This window comes from Porites lutea, chromosome 14 (assembly GCF_958299795.1).
Source record: "Porites lutea chromosome 14, jaPorLute2.1, whole genome shotgun sequence".
Taxonomy (NCBI): Eukaryota; Metazoa; Cnidaria; class Anthozoa; order Scleractinia; family Poritidae; genus Porites; species Porites lutea.
In genome coordinates this window covers 18,374,477-18,397,933 of record NC_133214.1, presented here as the reverse complement: position 1 = coordinate 18,397,933, position 23,457 = coordinate 18,374,477, and the positions used below count along the sequence as shown (strand labels likewise).

The 23,457-nt window shown below is 41.9% G+C and overlaps 1 protein-coding gene across 1 annotated transcript in view; it reads right to left on the bottom strand.

The window, feature by feature from the left end:
• Positions 1-23,457, bottom strand: part of LOC140924013 (uncharacterized) — a 33,452-nt gene that overhangs the window by 5,141 nt on the left and 4,854 nt on the right. The window contains exons 2-11 of the mRNA XM_073374018.1: positions 22,284-22,472; positions 18,994-21,270; positions 17,876-18,184; positions 12,890-16,414; positions 11,086-11,289; positions 7,398-8,768; positions 5,594-5,797; positions 1,359-3,584; positions 1,196-1,264; positions 554-666 (exon numbers count right to left, since the gene is read on the bottom strand). Coding sequence (XP_073230119.1) covers positions 554-666; positions 1,196-1,264; positions 1,359-3,584; positions 5,594-5,797; positions 7,398-8,768; positions 11,086-11,289; positions 12,890-16,414; positions 17,876-18,184; positions 18,994-21,270; positions 22,284-22,472 — 10,487 coding nt within the window. The remainder of the gene's footprint in view (positions 1-553; positions 667-1,195; positions 1,265-1,358; positions 3,585-5,593; positions 5,798-7,397; positions 8,769-11,085; positions 11,290-12,889; positions 16,415-17,875; positions 18,185-18,993; positions 21,271-22,283; positions 22,473-23,457) is intronic.

Sequence of the window (23,457 nt, the reverse complement as noted above, 5' to 3'; positions counted from 1 at the left end):
GAAATCACCTATGTCTCCACACCCCACTTTTTTCGAACTTCTATAGGAAAATCATGATGCCTTTCAACTTTCTAATCTTCTTTTTCTGTTACCCGTCCATATGATTGTGATTTTGATTATGATCATGGCTATGAACATGATTATGATTACTGAATCCTACTGGTGTCAATGTACTTAAAACGCAATACAGTCAACTCTCCCTAAGACGGACACCTTTGGGACCAGTACTGTGTCCGTCTTAGAGAGAAGTCCGTCTTACAGAGAGTCAAATAAGGGGAGTAAAGAAAAGCAGGGACCAACTCTAGCTGTCTGTTTTAAAGAAGTGTCCGTCTTATAGAGGTGTCCGTTAAGAGAGAGTTGACTGTAACCAATTCAGGTCACCTTTTACGAACTAACGACGGCGCCGCCATTTCTAATCGGCCATCCCAGTCACGTGAACTATCTCCTTTGCTTGGCTCTTAAAATTGAACCCGTGACTTCCCTGCTCTGCAGCGCTTTGCTTATCCTAAATGATGTGTCTCGGGTTAGAAGACAATATTCTAAGTATACTTACACACACTTGGCAGAGGAACCGTCGTTGATGGCGTGGGCGTGATGGTAGTGATGTACGATGAGGACAACGTCGTGTAAGTTGTCGGAGTACTTGTGGTAACGAAACTTGACAAACTGAAAATAAGAATGAAGGGCTTAGTTTCAAAGCAGACAGTAATGTTGTGTCCTTTTTGGAATGAAACACAAATTAAGCTTCATCAGCTGAGTTAATGATGTCGGTTTAGCAGAGTAAAAAGATCGAAAAGGTTACCATCGCCGACAAAATTAGTTGAGACAATTTGCCTTAAAGGGCCCTTTTGACCAACTTCAAAAAGAAAAAACAGAGCTTTCAGCGGCTAAATTAGTTGAGACAAGTAATGTTTGCCGCTGTGCGAGCTACCTGTAAGAAATATCAAACACCCCAACTTTGAATAGAGGGGAGAGGGGAGGTGTGCAGATTGTTATGTTTTATGAAGATTCTCTATTTGCGGAAAGAAGCTCGACAATTTTGTCGCCGATTGTAGCTCTTCTTCAAAGCAAATAGCATCCGACAACTATACATGTCAATAAAAAAGCAATAATCCCAAATCTCCCAAAAGAAAGAAAAAAAGGTAAACAAGTGGATTTAGCCTAAAATTTATCAAACATCATACTTAGTCCATACCGTGTAGTGCTCGAGGAAGAACTTGATACCGAAGTAGATATGCTAGACGATGAGCTAGAAGAGGACACGCTGACAAAAAAAATGACATAATTACATTAAGAAAAACCACAGAGAATGGAAGAACAAGCCACCGTCTTCATCTGAAACAACAACTTAAACAAACCTTGATGATGTACTGCTTGACACACTTGTGCTGACGCTTGTGGAAGAGGATGTTGTAGTGGGTGTGGACAGACTAGAACTTGATGAGGTTGAAGTAGAGCTACTGAGACTGGAACTCGACGATGTTGAAGTTGAGCTAGTCACACTTGAATATGTCGAGTAAACAGTTGTCGTTGGTGTAGAAACGCTTGTACTTGAAGTACTGGATGATGAACTGCTTGACACACTTGTGCTGACACTCGTGGACGAGGTTGTTGTAGTGGGTGTGGACACACTGGAACTTGTGGAAGTGGAAGTTGAGCTACTCACACTGGAACTAGTTGAAGTAGAACTACTGACACTCGTACTCGAGGAAGTTGACGTGGAACTGCTCACACTTGAATATGTCGAGTACACTGTTGTAGTTGGTGTAGAAACGCTTGTACTTGAAGTACTGGACGATGTACTGCTTGACACACTTGTGCTGACACTCGTGGACGACGTTGTTGTAGTGGGTGTGGACACACTAGAACTTGAGGAAGTTGAAGTTGAGCTGCTCACACTGGAACTAGTTGAAGTAGAACTACTGACACTCGTACTCGAGGAAGTTGACGTGGAACTGCTCACACTTGAATATGTCGAGTAAACTGTTGTAGTTGGTGTAGAAACGCTTGTACTTGAAGTACTGGATGATGTACTGCTTGACACACTTGAGCTGACACTCGTGGACGAGGTTGTTGTGGTGGGTGTGGACACACTAGAACTTGAGGAAGTTGAAGTTGAGCTGCTCACACTGGAACTAGTTGAAGTAGAACTACTGACACTCGTACTCGAGGAAGTTGACGTGGAACTGCTCACACTTGAATATGTCGAGTAAACTGTTGTAGTTGGTGTAGAAACGCTTGTACTTGAAGTACTGGATGATGTACTGCTTGACACACTTGAGCTGACACTCGTGGACGAGGTTGTTGTGGTGGGTGTGGACACACTAGAACTTGAGGAAGTTGAAGTTGAGCTGCTCACACTGGAACTAGTTGAAGTAGAACTACTGACACTCGTACTCGAGGAAGTTGACGTGGAACTGCTCACACTTGAATATGTTGAGTACACTGTTGTAGTTGGTGTAGAAACGCTTGTACTTGAAGTACTGGATGATGTACTGCTTGACACACTTGAGCTGACACTCGTGGACGACGTTGTTGTAGTGGGTGTGGACACACTAGAACTTGAGGAAGTTGAAGTTGAGCTGCTCACACTGGAACTAGTTGAAGTAGAACTACTGATACTCGTACTCGAGGAAGTTGACGTGGAACTGCTCACACTTGAATATGTCGAGTAAACTGTTGTAGTTGGTGTAGAAACGCTTGTACTTGAAGTACTGGATGATGTACTGCTTGACACACTTGAGCTGACACTCGTGGACGAGGTTGTTGTGGTGGGTGTGGACACACTAGAACTTGAGGAAGTTGAAGTTGAGCTGCTCACACTGGAACTAGTTGAAGTAGAACTACTGACACTCGTACTCGAGGAAGTTGACGTGGAACTGCTCACACTTGAATATGTCGAGTAAACTGTTGTAGTTGGTGTAGAAACGCTTGTACTTGAAGTACTGGATGATGTACTGCTTGACACACTTGAGCTGACACTCGTGGACGAGGTTGTTGTGGTGGGTGTGGACACACTAGAACTTGAGGAAGTTGAAGTTGAGCTGCTCACACTGGAACTAGTTGAAGTAGAACTACTGACACTCGTACTCGAGGAAGTTGACGTGGAACTGCTCACACTTGAATATGTTGAGTACACTGTTGTAGTTGGTGTAGAAACGCTTGTACTTGAAGTACTGGATGATGTACTGCTTGACACACTTGAGCTGACACTCGTGGACGACGTTGTTGTAGTGGGTGTGGACACACTAGAACTTGAGGAAGTTGAAGTTGAGCTGCTCACACTGGAACTAGTTGAAGTAGAACTACTGATACTCGTACTCGAGGAAGTTGACGTGGAACTGCTCGCACTTGAATAAGTCGAGTACACTGTTGTAGTTGGTGTAGAAACGCTTGTACTTGAAGTACTGGATGATGTACTACTTGACACACTTGAGCTGACACTCGTGGACGACGTAGTTGTAGTGGGCGTAGACACACTGGACCTTGAGGAATATACTGTTGTAGTGGGTGTGGATACGCTCGAACTCGTTGATGTTGAAGTGGAGGTTGAGCTACTTACACTTGAACTTGTTGAACTTGTGCTGTAAGCCCAGAAAAGTTGCAATAAAAAAATTACAAGTTTGAGATCTAAAGTAGCCCAGTTCTTCGGGTTGATTTATCTAAAGTGAGTGTTGCTTTCCTTTCTTACGTGTAAACAGAGTATCATAAAGAATTATATTCCTTGGAGAAAGGTAATGAAGGCGACTACGAGAAATGCTTTAGAGATTCTCTGCTCTTTTATTATTTTCTTAGCAACAGCTTTCGAAGGAAAACAATATCTTCGTTTACGGACCTCTTTCATGCAATAAGATTTAGATAACAAGCTAAACTAATTGATCACTGAAGGAAATTGAGTTTGTTACCAATCAGTTTGGTCAAAGAGCCTTACAGGACGCGTGGGACTAAGACCAATGAGAGGACAAAGTTGAGATTCGCCATAAATTTCGAATGTATTCTCTTATACCAGGGCTAGAAATTAACGCTCGCAAACTCGCAAAATGCGAGTGATTTTGATAATCTGCGAGTGAGAAAAACATCAACTAGCAAACGTTTCCGAGTTGGAATCATCCATGTCTCCCAAACAAAGGGAAAGAACTTGCTAGTGGTCTCACCAGTTTGCTAGTGGAAAAAAATCTTTCTAGCAAAACTTTGCAAGTGCACTAAAAAGTTAACTTCGAGCCCTGATTATACGAGACCACCAGGAAATATTCCTTGCTTTCTTTATCATGCAATCAATTCCTCTTAAATTTACCATAACCCATTTTAACATGCAATTCGCCACTTTAAAAACGCGAAGAAAACCGCGCCGAGTTAACTTTCGCAAAGACTTCTGGAACTGTTATTAGAAAGCTTTAGATTCTGAGACGAGGACGACTATGAGTACGAGATTTTCTCAATACTAAGTAGTGCTCCCGCTTGAACCAGTGTTATTTTGGCGGGAAAACGCGGTAGTCGTTGTCATTCTACTACGAGTTTAAGCGAGAATGTCGTATTGGAAGGAACAAGTTATCAAATGTAAGAAGTTTTATCATTTTGTTGTTGGGAGAAGGCTTTACTTCCTTCAGTATAAATAACCGCACTGACTTTTTTGGTGAAAAAAAGTAAAATGAAGCTTTCCGAGGCGTCTTTTTTTTTAGAACACGCGCAAAAACTTTGAATTAAATCTCGTACTCGTACTCCCTCTCGTCCTCAAATCTAAAGCTCTCTACTATAGACCTTGTCACGGTTTTCGACCCCATCTTGACGAGTGTGCAAACGCGTGAGAAATTACAGTGTTTGTATGAGAATCTGATTTCGAATAATTTTCGTAGAACAGTTTTTCTGAAAAAAAATATGATTTGTAAACTAAAGCTTCACTCCTAAGGATTCTGCTGAGAAAATGTAAGGGTGTTACATGCACTAGAAGACCTAGAACCACTTTTTAAATTTCCTATACATTTGTCTGTACGAAAGTCCCGGGAAAATTACAGACAAACATATGGAAAATCTCAAGCAAGCCTCTGGATAAATTAAAGCACAGGTACGCCTTTGCTTTGTAACTTTAGTTTACAATTGATATTTTTTTTCAAAACAGCTGTTTTACGGAAATTATTTGACATTAGATTCTCATAGAAACACTGTAATTTCTCACACGTTTGCCTACTCGTAGATGATGGCGTCGAAAACCGTGACAAGGTCTATACAGAGACAGGGAAACAAATTGCCCAATAGCTGACTAGCGCGTCTCAAGTGACCATCCCAGAAACAATTGCGGGAAGCACTTCGGCTCCAGTTCCCTTCTCGTTCTTAAGTGGCAAATTTCTTGGATACCAATTTTTTGTAACTGAAGGAACTCGGATCAATTTAGGTTTCTGGGAAACTGCCCACCTACCCCTCCCCTAAGCCAACATTAACACTAACTTCTCGTTTAGGACAAAATGTTGATTCAGGGGAGGGGTGGGTGGGCAGTTTCCCAGAAACCAAATTGATCCGAAACTCCGGGTGCATATACAGAGTCTTTCTGTCTGTCAAAACATTTCTAAAACTTAAAAAAAATTGCTTGGAGAGTTACCTGCTAGATGAAGAACTTGTTCTCGAGGTTCGTAAGGGCGGTTTCAAGGTTGGTGGTGTTCTACTTGATGTACCAACAGTGTATACTGTCCCTGTAGTTCTGGTCACAGTAGATGGGTACACGGTGGCTGTACTCTTCTGAGAAACCGATCTATATGAAGTGGAAGTCGTCGACGAGGATACTGAACTTGAAGTAGAAGTGGATCTGAAAACAGAGTAAAGGAAATATAATTAACAACGACTTAAAACAGTCTATCGAACAAGGAAGAAAGCAAGAATAAAACTTTAATAACAGTTAAGTATACAAAGCAATAATTTAGGATAAAGCGCCTGAAGTGATGAAAAAGCTTAACTTACGCATTAAAGCAAAATACCATCATGGCTTAACTGACAAACAACAAAGACAAATGGATAACTTCACCAAGTAAGTAAACAACCAGTATTCCTATCTAGCTGGAAATTTTTTCCCAAAACCTCGTGCTCAGAAGCAACTTCGAGGTCACATGACATCTAACAATGAAACTGTTTCCCGCCAAAATGTCTGAGCGGGCAACACTGCAAAATCCATGACGTCAGAGGGTAACAGTGCACCATTACCCACGAATGTTGATCGACGACCGCCGTTAAAACGAGGTTTAATGAATTTCCAGCTATATAACAAATCAGTTAAAGACAGGTCCCTCGGGAAACAGTTAATTTTGTTTCTTGAGAATCTCAATCACCGTTTCCCTCGGCACCAGTCATCAAGTGTTTACTAATACCCCAAGCTAAAAACACTGTTCACTTTGAATCAGACAATGACCACCTACAAAAATTTCCCAGAGTAGATCAGTTACGGTTATCAGTACAAAGTCATCATAAGGAAATGAAGAAATAGTTTTCAAAAAGTACACTAAAAGACGATAAATAAAGGGGAAGATTGTCATAAAATACGTTAGCCTTAGGGGCTCACAGTCACTCAAGAATCGGGACATTACGATCCGATAACGGCGACGCCAATGAAAGTGTCGCTGAAAAATAGACTTCGCGTCCTTTGAAACTTTTTCGCCCTTTTACAAAGTCACCCAGTTACTTGAAAGTAGGCAGATAAAGTTTCAAGAGAAGAGAAGGGACCGCGTCTGAGTTCAGAGAGCGATATCAGGGAGCTTCACCATCGACGACGTCAACAGTAGCGAAAATGTCACTTTCATAATGATTTCTCGTTCTTTTTAACAATTTGTCCCGTTTATACCAATTCGCTGTAAAAGACAAATGTAGGCGAAGTTCGCCAGAGTTGATTTCTTAGCGACCACACTCAAGTTTAGAAAGAGAAAAAAAATCTCCTGGTTGCCTGTTTACTTCCTCTCTAAAACATGAAATTAGGCATTTTCACGTCGTAGTCGTGCAGTGACGAAAGAAATGTACGAAAAAGAGTGATGCACGCGCAGAGTTGTTACTTTGCTCATAAAACCTATTGCGTTTGAGACGCTCCTGTTCCGGTCGCCGTCGTAGTTTCGTAAGGTCTCTAACAATAGCGCCGCGATGAATCATTTTTTTTAGCATGAGAAACCCCACATATCACCCAACAAACAAGTCAGATTGCAACCCTAAAAAGGCACATACACAAAACGCCTAAATTGCCACGGTAAACATTGTCTCTCACGTGAGATAAGTACTTTAAAACACTTTACCTCCGCAAAACAACTAAAACTGTGCAAGAAAAACTATTCCTATACCATTTCCCATCTGCTGGGTCTAACACGTCCCCAACCAAACTATATAAAACACAAAAAAAACCTTCAAGTACACCTAAGACTGCGTTTTACCTTGAGCTAACACTCGTGGACGAGGTTGTTGTAGTGGGTGTGGACACACTAGAACTTGAAGAAGTTGAAGTTGAGCTGCTCACACTGGAACTAGTTGAAGTAGAACTACTGACACTCGTACTCGAGGAAGTTGACGTGGAACTGCTCACACTTGAATATGTCGAGTACACTGTTGTAGTTGGTGTAGACACGCTTGTACTTGAAGTACTGGATGATGTACTGCTTGACACACTTGAGCTGACACTCGTGGACGAGGTTGTTGTAGTGGGTGTGGACACACTAGAACTTGAGGAAGTTGAAGTTGAGCTGCTCACACTGGAACTAGTTGAAGTAGAACTACTGACACTCGTACTCGAGGAAGTTGACGTGGAACTGCTCACACTTGAATATGTCGAGTAAACAGTTGTCGTTGGTGTAGAAACGCTTGTACTTGAAGTACTGGATGATGTACTGCTTGACACACTTGAGCTGACACTCGTGGACGACGTCGTTGTAGTGGGTGTGGACACACTAGAACTTGAGGAAGTTGAAGTTGAGCTGCTCACACTGGAACTAGGTGAAGTAGAACTACTGACACTCGTACTCGAGGAAGTTGACGTGGAACTGCTCACACTTGAATATGTCGAGTACACTGTTGTAGTTGGTGTAGAAACGCTTGTACTTGAAGTACTGGATGATGTACTGCTTGACACACTTGAGCTGACACTCGTGGACGACGTCGTTGTAGTGGGTGTGGACACACTAGAACTTGAGGAAGTTGAAGTTGAGCTGCTCACACTGGAACTAGTTGAAGTAGAACTACTGACACTCGTACTCGAGGAAGTTGACGTGGAACTGCTCACACTTGAATATGTCGAGTACACTGTTGTAGTTGGTGTAGAAACGCTTGTACTTGAAGTACTGGATGATGTACTGCTTGACACACTTGAGCTGACACTCGTGGACGACTTTGTTGTAGTGGGTGTGGACACACTAGAACTTGACGTGCTGGACGATGTACTGCTCGATACACTTGTACTGACTGATGTGGATGAAGTTGTTGTAGTGGGCGTCGAAACACTGGAGCTCGATGAAGTTGAAGTTGAGCTACTCACACTGGTACTTGAGGATGTTGACGTGGAACTGCTAACACTTGAATGTGTCGAGTACACTGTTGTCGTTGGTGTTGATACACTGGAACTTGACGAGCTGGAGGATGTACTGCTTGACACAGTTGTGCTGACACTCGTAGACGACGTAGTTGTAGTGGGCGTAGACACACTGGAACTTGATGAAGTCGAAGTTGAAGTTGTAGTGGGTGTGGACACGCTCGAACTCGTTGATGTTGAAGTTGAAGTTGAACTACTTACACTTGAACTTGTTGAACTTGTGCTGAAAGCGGAGGAAGGTTGCAATAAAAAATACACGTTTGAGATCTATAGTAGCCCAGTTCTTCGGGTTGATTTATCTAAAGTGAGTATTGCTTTCCTTTCTTTGGTGCAAACATAGTACCATATAGAGGATATTACACGGTGGCGCGAAGATGTGAATTTTATTTTCGAGGGGCAAAACAATATTTTACGAACGAGCGCAGCGAGTGAGTAAAATATTGTTTTTGCCACGAGAAAATAAAATTCATATCTTCAAGCCGCCATGTAATGTTCTTTTTATTATATAGACAAAAAGACATCGATAAAATAATAGAGGGAAATGACCGAAATCACGTCATCGAAAAACTCACGTGTGAGATTATGGAAAATAAACGACTCGGGTCCCGGATGTAGTTTTTATGAATTTTACGAGTGGTATATTTTCCAGTAAAACACTCGTGTCTATATAACAAAAAGAATTATATTCCTTGGAAAAAGGTTATGAAGGCGACCACGAGAAATACCTTAGAGATTCTCTGCTCTTTTACCATTTTCTTAGCAACAGCTTTCGAAGGAAGAGAATTTCTTCGTTTACGGACCTCTTTTATGCAATAATATTAAGATAACAAGCTAAACTAATTGATCACGGAACGAAATTGAGTTTGTTACCAATCAGTTTGGTCAAAGAGCCTTACAGGACGCGTGGGACTAAGACCAATAAGAGGACAAAGTTGAGAGGAGCCATAAATTTCGAATGCATTCTCTTATACCAGGGCTAGAAATTAACGAACGCAAACTCAGAAACTGCGAGTGAGAAAAACATCAACTAGCAAACGTTTTCGAGTTGGAATCATCCATGTCTCCCAAACAAAGGGAAGAATTTGCTAGTGGTCTCACCAGTTTGCTAGTGGAAAAAAATCTTTCTAGCAAAACTTTGCAAGTGCACTAAAAAGTTAACTTCGAGCCCTGATTATACGAGACCACCAGTAAATATTCCTGATAATGCTTTCTTTATCATGCGATCAATTCCTCTTAAATTTACCATAACCCATTTTAACATGCAATTCGCTACTTTAAAAACGCGAAGAAAACCGTGCCGAGTTAACTTTCGCAAAGACTTCTGGAACTGTTATTAGAAAGCTTTAGATTCTGAGACGAGGACGAGTATGAGTACGAGATTTTCTTAATACTAAGGAGTGCTCACGCTTGAACCAGCGTCACTTTGGCAGGAAAACGTGGTAGCCGTCGTCATTCTACTACGAGTTTAAGCGAGAATGTCGTAGTGGAAGGAACAAGTTATCAAATGTAAGAAGTTTTATCATTTTGTTGTTGGGAGAAGGCTTTACTTCCTTCAGTATAAATAACCGCACTGACTTTTTTGGTGAAAAAAAAGTAAAATGAAGCTTTCCGAGGCGTCTTTTTTTTTAGAACACGCGCAAAAACTTTGAGTTAAATCTCGTACTCGTACTCCCTCTCGTCCTCAAATCTAAAGCTCTCTACTATAGACCTTGTCACGGTTTTCGACCCCATCTTGACGAGTGTGCAAACGCGTGAGAAATTACAGTGTTTGTATGAGAATCTGATTTCGAATAATTTCCGTAGAGCAGCTGTTCTGAAAAAAATATTATTTGTAAACTAAAGCTTAACTCCTAAAGATTCTGCTGACAAAATTTGAGGGCGTTACATGCACTAGAAGACCTAGAACCACTTTTTAAATTTCCTATACATTTGTCTGTACGAAAGTCCCGGGAAAACTACAGACAAACATATGGAAAATCTAAAGCAAGCCTCTGGAGAAATTTAAGCACAGGTACGCCTTTGCTTTGTAGCTTTAGTTTACAATTAATTTTTTTTTCAGAACAGCTGTTTTACGGAAATTATTCGACATTAGATTCTCATAGAAACACTGTAATTTCTCACACGTTTGCCTACTCGTCAAGATGGCGTCGAAAACCGTGACAAGGTCTATACAGAGACAGGGAAACAAATTGCCCAATAGCTGACTAGCGCGTCTCAAGTGACCATCCCAGAAACAATTGCGGGAAGCACTTCGGCTCCAGTTCCCTTCTCGTTCTTAAGTGACAAATTTCTTGGATACCAATTTTTTGTAACTGAAGGAACTCGAATCAATTTAGGTTTCTGGGAAACTGCCCACCTACCCCTCCTCTAAGCCAACATTAACACTAACTTCTCGTTTAGGACAAAATGTTGATTTAGGGGAGGGGTGGGTGGGCAGTTTCCCAGAAACCAAATTGATCCGAAACTCCGGGTGCATATACAGAGTCTTTCTGTCTGTCAAAACATTTCTAAAACTTAAAAAAAATTGCTTGGAGAGTTACCTGCTAGATGAAGAACTTGTTCTCGAGGTTCGTAAGGGCGGTTTCAAGGTTGGTGGTGTTCTACTTGATGTACCAACAGTGTATACTGTCCCTGTAGTTCTGGTCACAGTAGATGGGTACACGGTGGCTGTACTCTTCTGAGAAACCGATCTATATGAAGTGGAAGTCGTCGACGAGGATACTGAACTTGAAGTAGAAGTGGATCTGAAAACAGAGTAAAGGAAATATAATTAACAACGACTTAAAACAGTCTATCGAACAAGGAAGAAAGCAAGAATAAAACTTTAATAACAGTTAAGTATACAAAGCAATACTTTAAGATAAAGCGCCTGAAGTGATGAAAAAGCTTAACTTACGCATTAGAGCAAAATACCATCATGGCTTAACTGACAAACAACAAAGACAAATGGATAACTTCACCAAGTAAGTCAACAACCAGAATTGCTATATAGCTGGAAATTTTTTCCCAACAGCTCGCGCTCAGAAGCAAGTTCAAGGTCACATGACATCTAACAATGAAACTGTTTGCCGCCAAAATGTCTGAGCGGGCAACACTGCAAAATCCATGACGTCAGAGGGTAACAGTGCACTATTACTCACGAATGTTGATCGACGACCGCCGTTAAAACGAGGTTTAATGAATTTCCAGCTATATAACAAATCAGTTAAAGACAGGTCCCTCGGGAAACAGTTAATTTTGTTTCTTGAGAATCTCAATCACCGTTTCCCTCGGCACCAGTCATCAAGTGTTTACTAATACCCCAAGCTAAAAACACTGTTCACTTTGAATCAGACAATGACCACCTACAAAAATTTCCCAGAGTAGATCAGTTACGGTTATCAGTACAAAGTCATCATAAGGAAATGAAGAAATAGTTTTCAAAAAGTACACTAAAAGACGATAAATAAAGGGGAAGATTGTCATAAAATACGTTAGCCTTAGGGGCTCACAGTCACTCAAGAATCGGGACATTACGATCCGATAACGGCGACGCCAATGAAAGTGTCGCTGAAAAATAGACTTCGCGTCCTTTGAAACTTTTTCGCCCTTTTACAAAGTCACCCAGTTACTTCAAAGTAGGCAGGTAAAGTTTCAAGAGAAGAGAAGGGACCGCGTCTGAGTTCAGAGAGCGATATCAGGGAGCTTCACCATCGACGACGTCAACAGTAGCGAAAATGTCACTTTCATAATGATTTCTCGTTCTTTTTAACAATTTGTCCCGTTTATACCAATTCGCTGTAAAAGACAAATGTAGGCGAAGTTCGCCAGAGTTGATTTCTTAGCGACCACACTCAAGTTTAGAAAGAGAAAAAAAATCTCCTGGTTGCCTGTTTACTTCCTCTCTAAAACATGAAATTAGGCAATTTCACGTCGTAGTCGTGCAGTGACGAAAGAAATGTACGAAAAAGAGTGATGCACGCGCAGAGTTGTTACTTTGCTCATAAAACCTATTGCGTTTGAGACGCTCCTGTTCCGGTCGCCGTCGTAGTTTCGTAAGGTCTCTAACAATAGCGCCGCGATAAATCATTTTTTTTAGCATGAGAAACCCCACATATCACCCAACAAACAAGTCAGATTGCAACCCTAAAAATGCACATACACAAAACGCCTAAATTGCCACGGTAAACATTGTCTCTCACCTGAGATAAGTACTTTAAAACACTTTACCTCCGCAAAACAACTAAAACTGTGCAAGAAAAACTATTCCTATACCATTTCCCATCTGCTGGGTCTAACACGTCCCCAACCAAACTATATAAAACACAAAAAAAACCTTCAAGTACACCTAAGACTGCGTTTTACCTTGAGCTAACACTCGTGGACGAGGTTGTTGTAGTGGGTGTGGACACACTAGAACTTGAGGAAGTTGAAGTTGAGCTGCTCACACTGGAACTAGTTGAAGTAGAACTACTGACACTCGTACTCGAGGAAGTTGACGTGGAACTGCTCACACTTGAATATGTCGAGTACACTGTTGTAGTTGGTGTAGAAACGCTTGTACTTGAAGTACTGGATGATGTACTGCTTGACACACTTGAGCTGACACTCGTGGACGACGTTGTTGTGGTGGGTGTAGACACACTAGAACTTGAGGAAGTTGAAGTTGAGCTGCTCACACTGGAACTAGTTGAAGTAGAACTACTGACACTCGTACTCGAGGAAGTTGACGTGGAACTACTCACACTTGAATATGTTGAGTACACTGTTGTCATTGGTGTAGAAACGCTTCTACTTGAAGTACTGGATGATGTACTGCTTGACACACTTGTGCTGACACTCGTGGACGAGGTTGTTGTAGTGGGTGTGGACACACTAGAACTTGAAGAAGTTGAAGTTGAGCTGCTCACACTGGAACTAGTTGAAGTAGAACTACTAACACTCGTACTCGAGGAAGTTGACGTGGAACTGCTCACACTTGAATATGTCGAGTATACAGTTGTCGTTGTTGTAGAAATGCTTGTACTTGAAGTACTGGATGATGTACTGCTTGACACACTTGAGCTGACACTCGTGGACGACGTCGTTGTAGTGGGTGTGGACAAACTAAAACTTGAGGAAGTTGAAGTTGAGCTGCTCACACTGGAACTAGTTGAAGTAGAACTACTGACACTCGTACTCGAGGAAGTTGACGTGGAACTGCTCACACTTGAATATGTCGAGTACACTGTTGTAGTTGGTGTAGAAACGCTTGTACTTGAAGTACTGGATGATGTACTGCTTGACACACTTGAGCTGACACTCGTGGACGACGTTGTTGTGGTGGGTGTAGACACACTAGAACTTGAGGAAGTTGAAGTTGAGCTGCTCACACTGGAACTAGTTGAAGTAGAACTACTGGCACTGGTACTCGAGGAAGTTGACGTGGAACTACTCACACTTGAATATGTTGAGTACACTGTTGTCGTTGGTGTAGAAACGCTTGTACTTGAAGTACTGGATGATGTACTGCTTGACACACTTGTGCTGACACTCGTGGACGAGGTTGTTGTAGTGGGTGTGGACACACTAGAACTTGAGGAAGTTGAAGTTGAGCTGCTCACACTGGAACTAGTTGAAGTAGAACTACTGACACTCGTACTCGAGGAAGTTGATGGGGAACTGCTAACACTTGAATATGTCGAGTACACTGTTGTAGTTGGTGTAGAAACGCTTGTACTTGATGTACTGGATGATGTACTGCTTGACACACTTGAGCTGACACTCGTGGACAAGGTTGTTGTAGTGGGTGCAGACACACTAGAACTTGTGGAAGTTGAGCTGCTCACACTGGAACTAGTTGAAGTAGAACTACTGACACTCGTACTCGAGGAAGTTGACGTGGAACTGCTCACACTTGAATATGTCGAGTACACTGTTGTAGTTGGTGTAGAAACGCTTGTACTTGAAGTACTGGATGATGTACTGCTTGACACACTTGTGCTGACACTCGTGGACGACGTTGTTGTAGTGGGTGTGGACACACTAGAACTTGAGGAAGTTGAAGTTGAGCTGCTTACACTGGAACTAGTTGAAGTAGAACTACTGACACTCGTACTCGAGGAAGTTGACGTGGAACTGCTTACACTTGAATATGTCGAGTACACTGTTGTAGTTGGTGTAGAAACGCTTGTACTTGAAGTACTGGATGATGTACTGCTTGACACACTTGTGCTGACACTCGTGGACGACGTTGTTGTAGTGGGTGTGGACACACTAGAACTTGAGGAAGTTGAAGTTGAGCTGCTTACACTGGAACTAGTTGAAGTAGAACTACTGACACTCGTACTCGAGGAAGTTGACGTGGAACTGCTCACACTTGAATATGTCGAGTACACTGTTGTAGTTGGTGTAGAAACGCTTGTACTTGAAGTACTGGATGATGTACTGCTTGACACACTTGAGCTGACACTCGTGGACGACGTTGTTGTAGTGGGTGTGGACACACTGGAACTTGAAGAAGTTGAAGTTGAGCTGCTTACACTGGAACTAGTTGAAGTAGAACTAGTGATACTCGTACTCGAGGAAGTTGACGTGGAACTGCTCACACTTGAATATGTCGAGTACACTGTTGTAGTTGGTGTAGAAACGCTTGTACTTGAAGTACTGGATGATGTAGTGCTTGACACACTTGTGCTGACACTCGTAAACGAGGTTGTTGTAGTGGGTTTGGACACACTAGAACTTGAGGAAGTTGAAGTTGAGCTGCTCACACTGGAACTAGTTGAAGTAGAACTACTGACAATCGTACTCGCGGAAGTTGATGTGGAACTGCTAACACTTGAATATGTCGAGTACACTGTTGTACTTGGTGTAGAAACGCTTGTACTTGATGTACTGGATGATGTACTGCTTGACACACTTGAGCTGACACTCGTGGACGACGTTGTTGTAGTGGGTATGGACACACTAGAACTTGTGGAAGTGGAAGTTGAGCTGCTCACACTGGAACTAGTTGAAGTAGAACTACTGATACTCGTACTCGAGGAAGTTGACGTGGAACTGCTAACACTTGAATATGTCGAGTACACTGTTGTAGTTGGTGTAGAAACGCTTGTACTTGAAGTACTGGATGATGTACTGCTTGACACACTTGTGCTGACACTCGTGGACGACGTTGTTGTAGTGGGTGTGGACACACTAGAACTTGAGGAAGTTGAAGTTGAGCTGCTCACACTGGAACTAGTTGAAGTAGAACTACTGACACTCGTACTCGAGGAAGTTGATGGGGAACTGCTAACACTTGAATATGTCGAGTACACTGTTGTAGTTGGTGTAGAAACGCTTGTACTTGATGTACTGGATGATGTACTGCTTGACACACTTGAGCTGACACTCGTGGACAAGGTTGTTGTAGTGGGTGCAGACACACTAGAACTTGTGGAAGTTGAGCTGCTCACACTGGAACTAGTTGAAGTAGAACTACTGACACTCGTACTCGAGGAAGTTGACGTGGAACTGCTCACACTTGAATATGTCGAGTACACTGTTGTAGTTGGTGTAGAAACGCTTGTACTTGAAGTACTGGATGATGTACTGCTTGACACACTTGAGCTGACACTCGTGGACGACGTTGTTGTAGTGGGTGTGGACACACTAGAGCTTGAGGAAGTTGAAGTTGAGCTGCTTACACTGGAACTAGTTGAAGTAGAACTACTGACACTCGTACTCGAGGAAGTTGACGTGGAACTGCTAACACTTGAATATGTCGAGTACACTGTTGTAGTTGGTGTAGAAACGCTTGTACTTGAAGTACTGGATGATGTACTGCTTGACACACTTGAGCTGACACTCGTGGACGAGGTTGTTGTAGTGGGTGTGGCCACACTAGAACTTGATGAAGTTGAAGTGCTAGAAGTGTGATAAAAATTTAACCGTAATCATAAGTTCAATCTATGTTACCCTTCCTTCTCTAATAATATGACACCCAGCGAGGTTAGCGTTCGGTGTATTTATAAGGATGGGATATCAATTATATATTCTCGCTCAATGTCGTTTAACGAGCAACTACTTTGGAGAAAACTGGTTTGATTTTAACTACTGTTTTTTGACTTTTGTCTTACTTTATTTTGTATTCCTAAGAGAAGCCTCTTGCATGGACGTAGAGTCTGGCACAATAAATACCAAGGATGATCGCTGATCAGATCGGTAAATCTCTTCACGATAAACGATCTTTTGCCTTATTAAAGAGGTATCTTGGTATCTCTAAAGGGGAAACGGAAAAGATGTATGCGGTGTTGTCTGGTGAAAGGCCAGTAAATTACTCGGCACTTAGAGTTTACCCGTGGAAATGATTTCTTCTGAACAATGGAAGTACTTAAGACAAAATCCATTGGAAAATTGAGTAATTTTAATTTTCAGTAGGCAAAAACCTTGTACCAGAATATTTTCAAGCATATTGCATTCTTTTTCAGACTTTTCAAGGGCTATAAATGTAACACGTTGTCTGAAATAACTCCGAAGTAAAGGTTCTTATTGGACCCCGAGAAAACGGCCGAAAAAGCAAACTTCAAAAGCCTCAAATTTCACAAAATGAGATCTTACGCGTGACGATTTTACCTGTGTTTTCTCAATTTAATGTGAAATTTGAAATTTATTTTCTCGGGCTCTTAGGGGAAAATTGTCTTTGGTGTTATTACAGTTAACTAATTACATCTATAGCCGTTGAAACGTGTAAAAAAGAATGCGATATGGCTTAAAATATTCTGGTACAAGGTTTTTGTCCTATGAAAATTAAAATTACTCAATTTCCTAATGGATTCCGTCTTAACGTACATCATAATTCAAACAAGAAGAGAGCGACAAAGGCCTTATTGAGATGTTGATCAAATACTTTCCAACCGTCATGCTTCTCTGCTTTCACTTTATTCCAACCTCTTCTTTCAAACTCAGACTCCTGAGACACCATTTACTGTTGCGGTCCGTCGTTCCCTCTAAAGTGCTTTTCCTTATGACAACGTCCCACATTTCCCGTAATCTCCTCAATAATCAAACGCTCACAAAGCGTATGGCAAAGACCTTCTTGATAAAACCCTTTACGTTACTTTCGTCCCTGGTGGCTCAGGGAACATTTCCAGTTGGGCATCCATCGATCCTTTTATGCTACTTTTCCTTATAAAACCTCGGTTATTTACATCTTTACCCTCAATAAACAAAACCTCTCAAAGCTTCTGACAAAAACCTGCTTAATAAAGTGGTGGACCAGGCGTTCTACTTCGTTGAGAGACAATGCTCTATTTAATACCCAACCGACGCAAACCTCATTCAATAAGCCCTTCGCCTTTAAAAACGTTAATACAAAAGGCTAGTAACCTGCTAGATGAAGAACTTGATCTCGAGGTTCGTGACGGCGGTTTCAAGGTTGGTGGTGTTCTACTTGATGTAGCAACAGTGTATGCTGTCCCTGTAGTCCTTGTTACAGTTGATGGGTACACCGTAGCTTTACTCTTCTGAGAAACCGATTTATATGAAGTGGATGTCGTCGAGGAAGACACCGAAGACGGAGAAGGGAATACTGGACTGGACTTTGATGTTGAGGAAGACACTGTAAACTCTGATTTCGATGAAGACACAGATGTCACTTTTGAAGATGGAGGAACTTGCGTGAATAGACTCGGTGACCTAACGAATGAAATATGTGAGTTTATGAATTAAACATGTCTGGTCTCTTCCTTCTCAGTGGTGGTAGTAACACAACTCCTAGCAGTAACTAATCACTTCTTGTCGTCCGCATCATTTTTCTCAAAATTTCACAACCTGTCCACAATCATCACCGTCATCATCGTCATAACAACACCGTTTCTTGCCAACTATTTCATAAGTTTCCACATAAACTATGATACTACGTGAACTGATTTCATTTCCATTTCCTACCGGAAAACGCTTCATAACTTTCTGTCAGTCATCAGGGAAAAACGGGGTCTTCATGACAAAGTGCATCTTTATAAAACAATGAAGTTGATATCTGTGACCATAAGAAGCAGCTAATACTCACTTCGGTACAACCATGCAATCTCATATGTACCTTTAGACAGCAATGTTCTTAACGTATTTTTCCATGTTTTCAAATCTCAGTTTTACCCACCTCGATATTACTGGATTTTGCTTAAGTCTTAAATATAAATATCGCACTGATTTGAAATGCTTGCAAATGAAACGTAAGATTTCTGAAGCAAAAGAGATCAAGAAAGCGAGTTAAATGACGCTATACTAATAAACGTAAAGGTGCACCAGAAATCAACATAAATACATATCAAGAGACGATACCACAACATGGTCCGTAGAATATCCAATCAGACGTTTGCCTTCCATAGCTATCTCACTAAATCACGGCATCCTTCACCACAACCCCCCAAAAAAGTTTAAAGGTAACAAGACACAAACAAGATCGAGAAAACAGTGTTTCCTCTAAGGGGTAAAACTATTTTTACCTGGATGATGAGCTGGACGATGTACGGCTTGACACACTCGTGCTGATGCTGGAGGAAGTAGTCGTAGTGAGTGTGGACAGACTGGAGCTAGATGAAGTTGAAGTAGAGCTACTCACACTTGAACTGGATGATGTTGAAGTCGAGCTACTTGCACTCGAGTATGTCGAGTACACTGTGGTCGTCGGTGTGGACACGCTTGAACTCGATGTGCTAGAGGATGTACTACTTGACACACTTGTACTCACCGATGTAGAGGAAGTTGTCGTAGTTGGTGTTGACACACTGGAACTTGACGAAGTTGAAGTAGAGCTACTCAAACTAGAACTTGAAGAAGTTGAAGTAGAGCTACTCACACTTGAGCTGGAAGATGTTGAAGTGGAACTACTCGCGCTTGAGTATGTCGAATACACTGTGGTCGTCGGTGTGAACACACTTGAACTCGATGTGCTAGAGGATGTACTGCTTGACACACTTGTACTCACCGATGTAGAGGAAGTTGTCGTAGTAGGTGTTGACACACTGGAACTTGACGAAGCTGAAGTAGAGCTGCTGACACTAGAACTTGAAGAAGTTGAAGTAGAGCTACTCACACTTGAGCTGGAAGATGTTGAAGTGGAACTACTCCCGCTTGAGTATGTCGAATATACTGTGGTCGTCGGTGTGGACACGCTTGAACTCGATGTGCTAGAGGATGTACTGCTTGACACACTTGTACTCACCGATGTAGAGGAAGTTGTCGTAGTAGGTGTTGACACACTGGAACTTGACGAAGCTGAAGTAGAGCTGCTGACACTAGAACTTGAAGAAGTTGAAGTAGAGCTACTCACACTTGAGCTGGAAGATGTTGAAGTGGAACTACTCGCGCTTGAGTATGTCGAATATACTGTGGTCGTCGGTGTGGACACGCTTGAACTCGATGTGCTAGAGGATGTACTGCTTGACACACTTGTACTCACCGATGTAGAGGAAGTTGTCGTAGTAGGTGTTGACACACTGGAACTTGACGAAGCTGAAGTAGAGCTGCTGACACTAGAACTTGAAGAAGTTGAAGTAGAGCTACTCACACTTGAGCTGGAAGATGTTGAAGTGGAACTACTCGCGCTTGAGTATGTCGAATATACTGTGGTCGTCGGTGTGGACACGCTTGAACTCGATGTGCTAGAGGATGTACTGCTTGACACACTTGTACTCACCGATGTAGAGGAAGTTGTCGTAGTTGGTGTTGACACACTGGAACTTGACGAAGTCGAAGTAGAGCTACTCACACTAGAACTTGAAGAAGTTGAAGTAGAGCTACTCACACTTGAGCTGGAAGATGTTGAAGTGGAACTACTCGCGCTTGAGTATGTCGAATATACTGTGGTCGTCGGTGTGGACACGCTTGAACTTGATGTGCTAGGGGATGTACTGCTTGACACACTTGTACTCACCGATGTAGAGGAAGTTGTCGTAGTTGGTGTTGACACACTGGAACTTGACGAAGCTGAAGTAGAGCTGCTGACACTAGAACTTGAAGAAGTTGAAGTAGAGCTACTCACACTTGAGCTGGAAGATGTTGAAGTGGAACTACTCGCGCTTGAGTATGTCGAATACACTGTGGTCGTCGGTGTGGACACGCTTGAACTCGATGTGCTAGAGGATGTACTGCTTGACACACTTGTACTCACCGATGTAGAGGAAGTTGTCGTAGTTGCTGTTGACACACTGGAACTTGACGAAGCTGAAGTAGAGCTACTCACACTAGAACTTGAAGAAGTTGAAGTAGAGCTACTCACACTTGAGCTGGAAGATGTTGAAGTGGAACTACTCGCGCTTGAGTATGTCGAATACAATGTGGTCGTCGGTGTGGACACGCTTGAACTCGATGTGCTAGAGGATGTACTGCTTGACACACTTGTACTCACCGATGTAGAGGAAGTTGTCGTAGTTGGTGCTGACACACTGGAACTTGAAGAAGTTGAAGTAGAGCTGCTCACACTAGAACTAGAAGAAGTTGAAGTAGAGCTACTCGCACTTGAGCTGGAAGATGTTGAAGGTGAACTGCTCACGCTTGAATATGTCGAATACACTGTGGTCGTCGGTGTGGACACACTGGAACTTGATGTGCTGGATGATGTACTGCTTGAGACACTTGTGCTAACACTCGTAGATGATGTCGATGTTGTAGTGGGAGTCGACACACTTGGACTCGAGGAAGTTGAAGTTAAACTACTCACACTGGAGCTTGATGATGTGGAAGTTGAGCTACTAACACTCGACGAGGTGGAGGAAGTACTGCTAGAAATGCGATAAATGTTTTTGTCAACAGCGGACAAATGAACATTTTAATTTATCACACCGCTTTGTAATTTTGTAAGGTTAGGGGTTGGTGAGTTCAATAACCATCTATACTCGTGCAGCCCTATTTAACTAGCAAGAACAGCATGGAATCTTCTCTTCTGTCTGAATCTTCTCCTCATGTTATTGTCTGTTGGCTTCCGTTTAACCTTATCTGGCGATCTAAAACAATTCTTCTCGCATAGACACAGAATGGCACATTTCAAGCTTCGATATACCAGAGAACGTTCGTACGTCACAATTTTAGTGACTGAGAAATGCTCTCTAGGCCTTAGTCCTTTAGCTTTTTCGAAAGGGAAATCTCTGAATGTGTAAGAGAATTGCAATAGGTGTCTGCTGTGTTGTCTATGAGAGGCCAGTAAGTTACTTAGAAAATCGAGGTTACTCCTGAACATCTTTTATAGCATTTCCTAGACATGCGACGGACGGAAAATGGGAACGGCAAAGGCCTACTTGAGATGCAGTAGCAAAATTATACTTTTCCCGACCTTCATACCTCCAAACCATCAATTTATTCTAACCTCTTTTTTAAGTTGTTTTCGAAGAGCCTGCTCTCCCTTTTTATATCCATATTATAGGGAATCCCATAAATTTTTGTGAATGTATGAGTACTGGAACATCGGACTTTATCTTTACCTTCACCATCATTACGACTAAGTAAGTAAATATGACGGGTATGATTGCAGATGGTATGATCGTTCGATCACTGTAAGGCGCTAGTCCTTATGAAAAGGTCCCCTTTTGCCAACAGTCCTCTCAATGATCAAAACCTCATGAAACCCATGGCAATAACCTGCGTGATAAAACGCCTTAAAGTTGGTTTCGTGCCTAATTGCACCGGAAGAATTTACACAGGGGAACCCTCGATCACTTTGATCTAAGTCTCTTAATCAACACTCCTTTACTTTAACCCATACCCTCAACAATTATAACCTCAAAAAACTGATAATAACCTGCTGGATGTAGTGCTGGACTTAGATGTTCGCAACGGGGGTTTTAAGCTTGGTGGTGTTCTACTTGAGGTAGCAACAGTGTATTGTGTCCCTGTAGTCCTAGTCACAGTAGATGGGTAAACAGTGGCTGTGCTCTTCTGAGAAACCGATTTATATGAAGCGGATGTCGTCGAGGAAGACACCGAAGAGCTAAACGAATGAAATACGTGAGTTTATAAATTCCCAATGAGACCTGTATGTTTTTCTGAAGTTAACGGTTTAACAACGCCCATGTGGTGATTTCACAAAATCCTGGCCACAACTTAGAACTTCAAAAACCTGCGGACCTCTTGTCACTCATAACCTTGTAAATCAATACATATACATACCACTGCGGTGACTATCACAGCGAACAAATAATACCACTACCTGTATAAAACCTAGCATCAACACTTATGGGGCCATCCTTATTTTCACCCTGATTTCTGACGCCAATGTCGTTCCTCCTTTCGCTACAAAGTTTCTCAGCTTCTTCATTGATATCATCGTCATTTCTTACCTAGTCATTTTGGATTTTATTTACTATTACAACACTTATCTGTCCTTTTGGACAAAAGCGTGTTTCACCCAGAAGGGTATTAGGATGACTTCACCAATGGAGAAGAATTCAACAACTACGTCTTACCCTGCCGGCATAGCAGCGAAAACGTTCCGGACCTACTCTCTTCTTACAAGGCAGGAAAAATGCCTAACTGATTTCCATGTGAATAGATTGGCCTCTGCAACTATTTATCGTACGCTTTTCAGATCGTGTTCTTTTTCCTATTTAGCAAATGAATTGAATAAACTTCGTCACTCTACCAAACAAAAACCTTTTAGTGACAAGACATTATGCATTCTTTCTTTACTTGGCCCTTATGGCAAAACTTTTCAAAGTTTGTCATTACGGTAATTCGCAAAACTAAAAACGCATGGTGAGGAGAAGACCCCTTAAAAGCTAAATAGCAAAAAAGAAAATAAACAAAATCCATCGGTCCGAACACGGGAAAAAGAGTGTGCCATTAGCTTTTTATTCTCCAATGCATGTTGGGTGCTTCTATATCGTATCAACCTGCACATGCAAGGACGTCAAATACCCAGATAAGTTAAAAACTTTACCATCACGCATCATTAACAGCTAATTGGTTTCCATCTA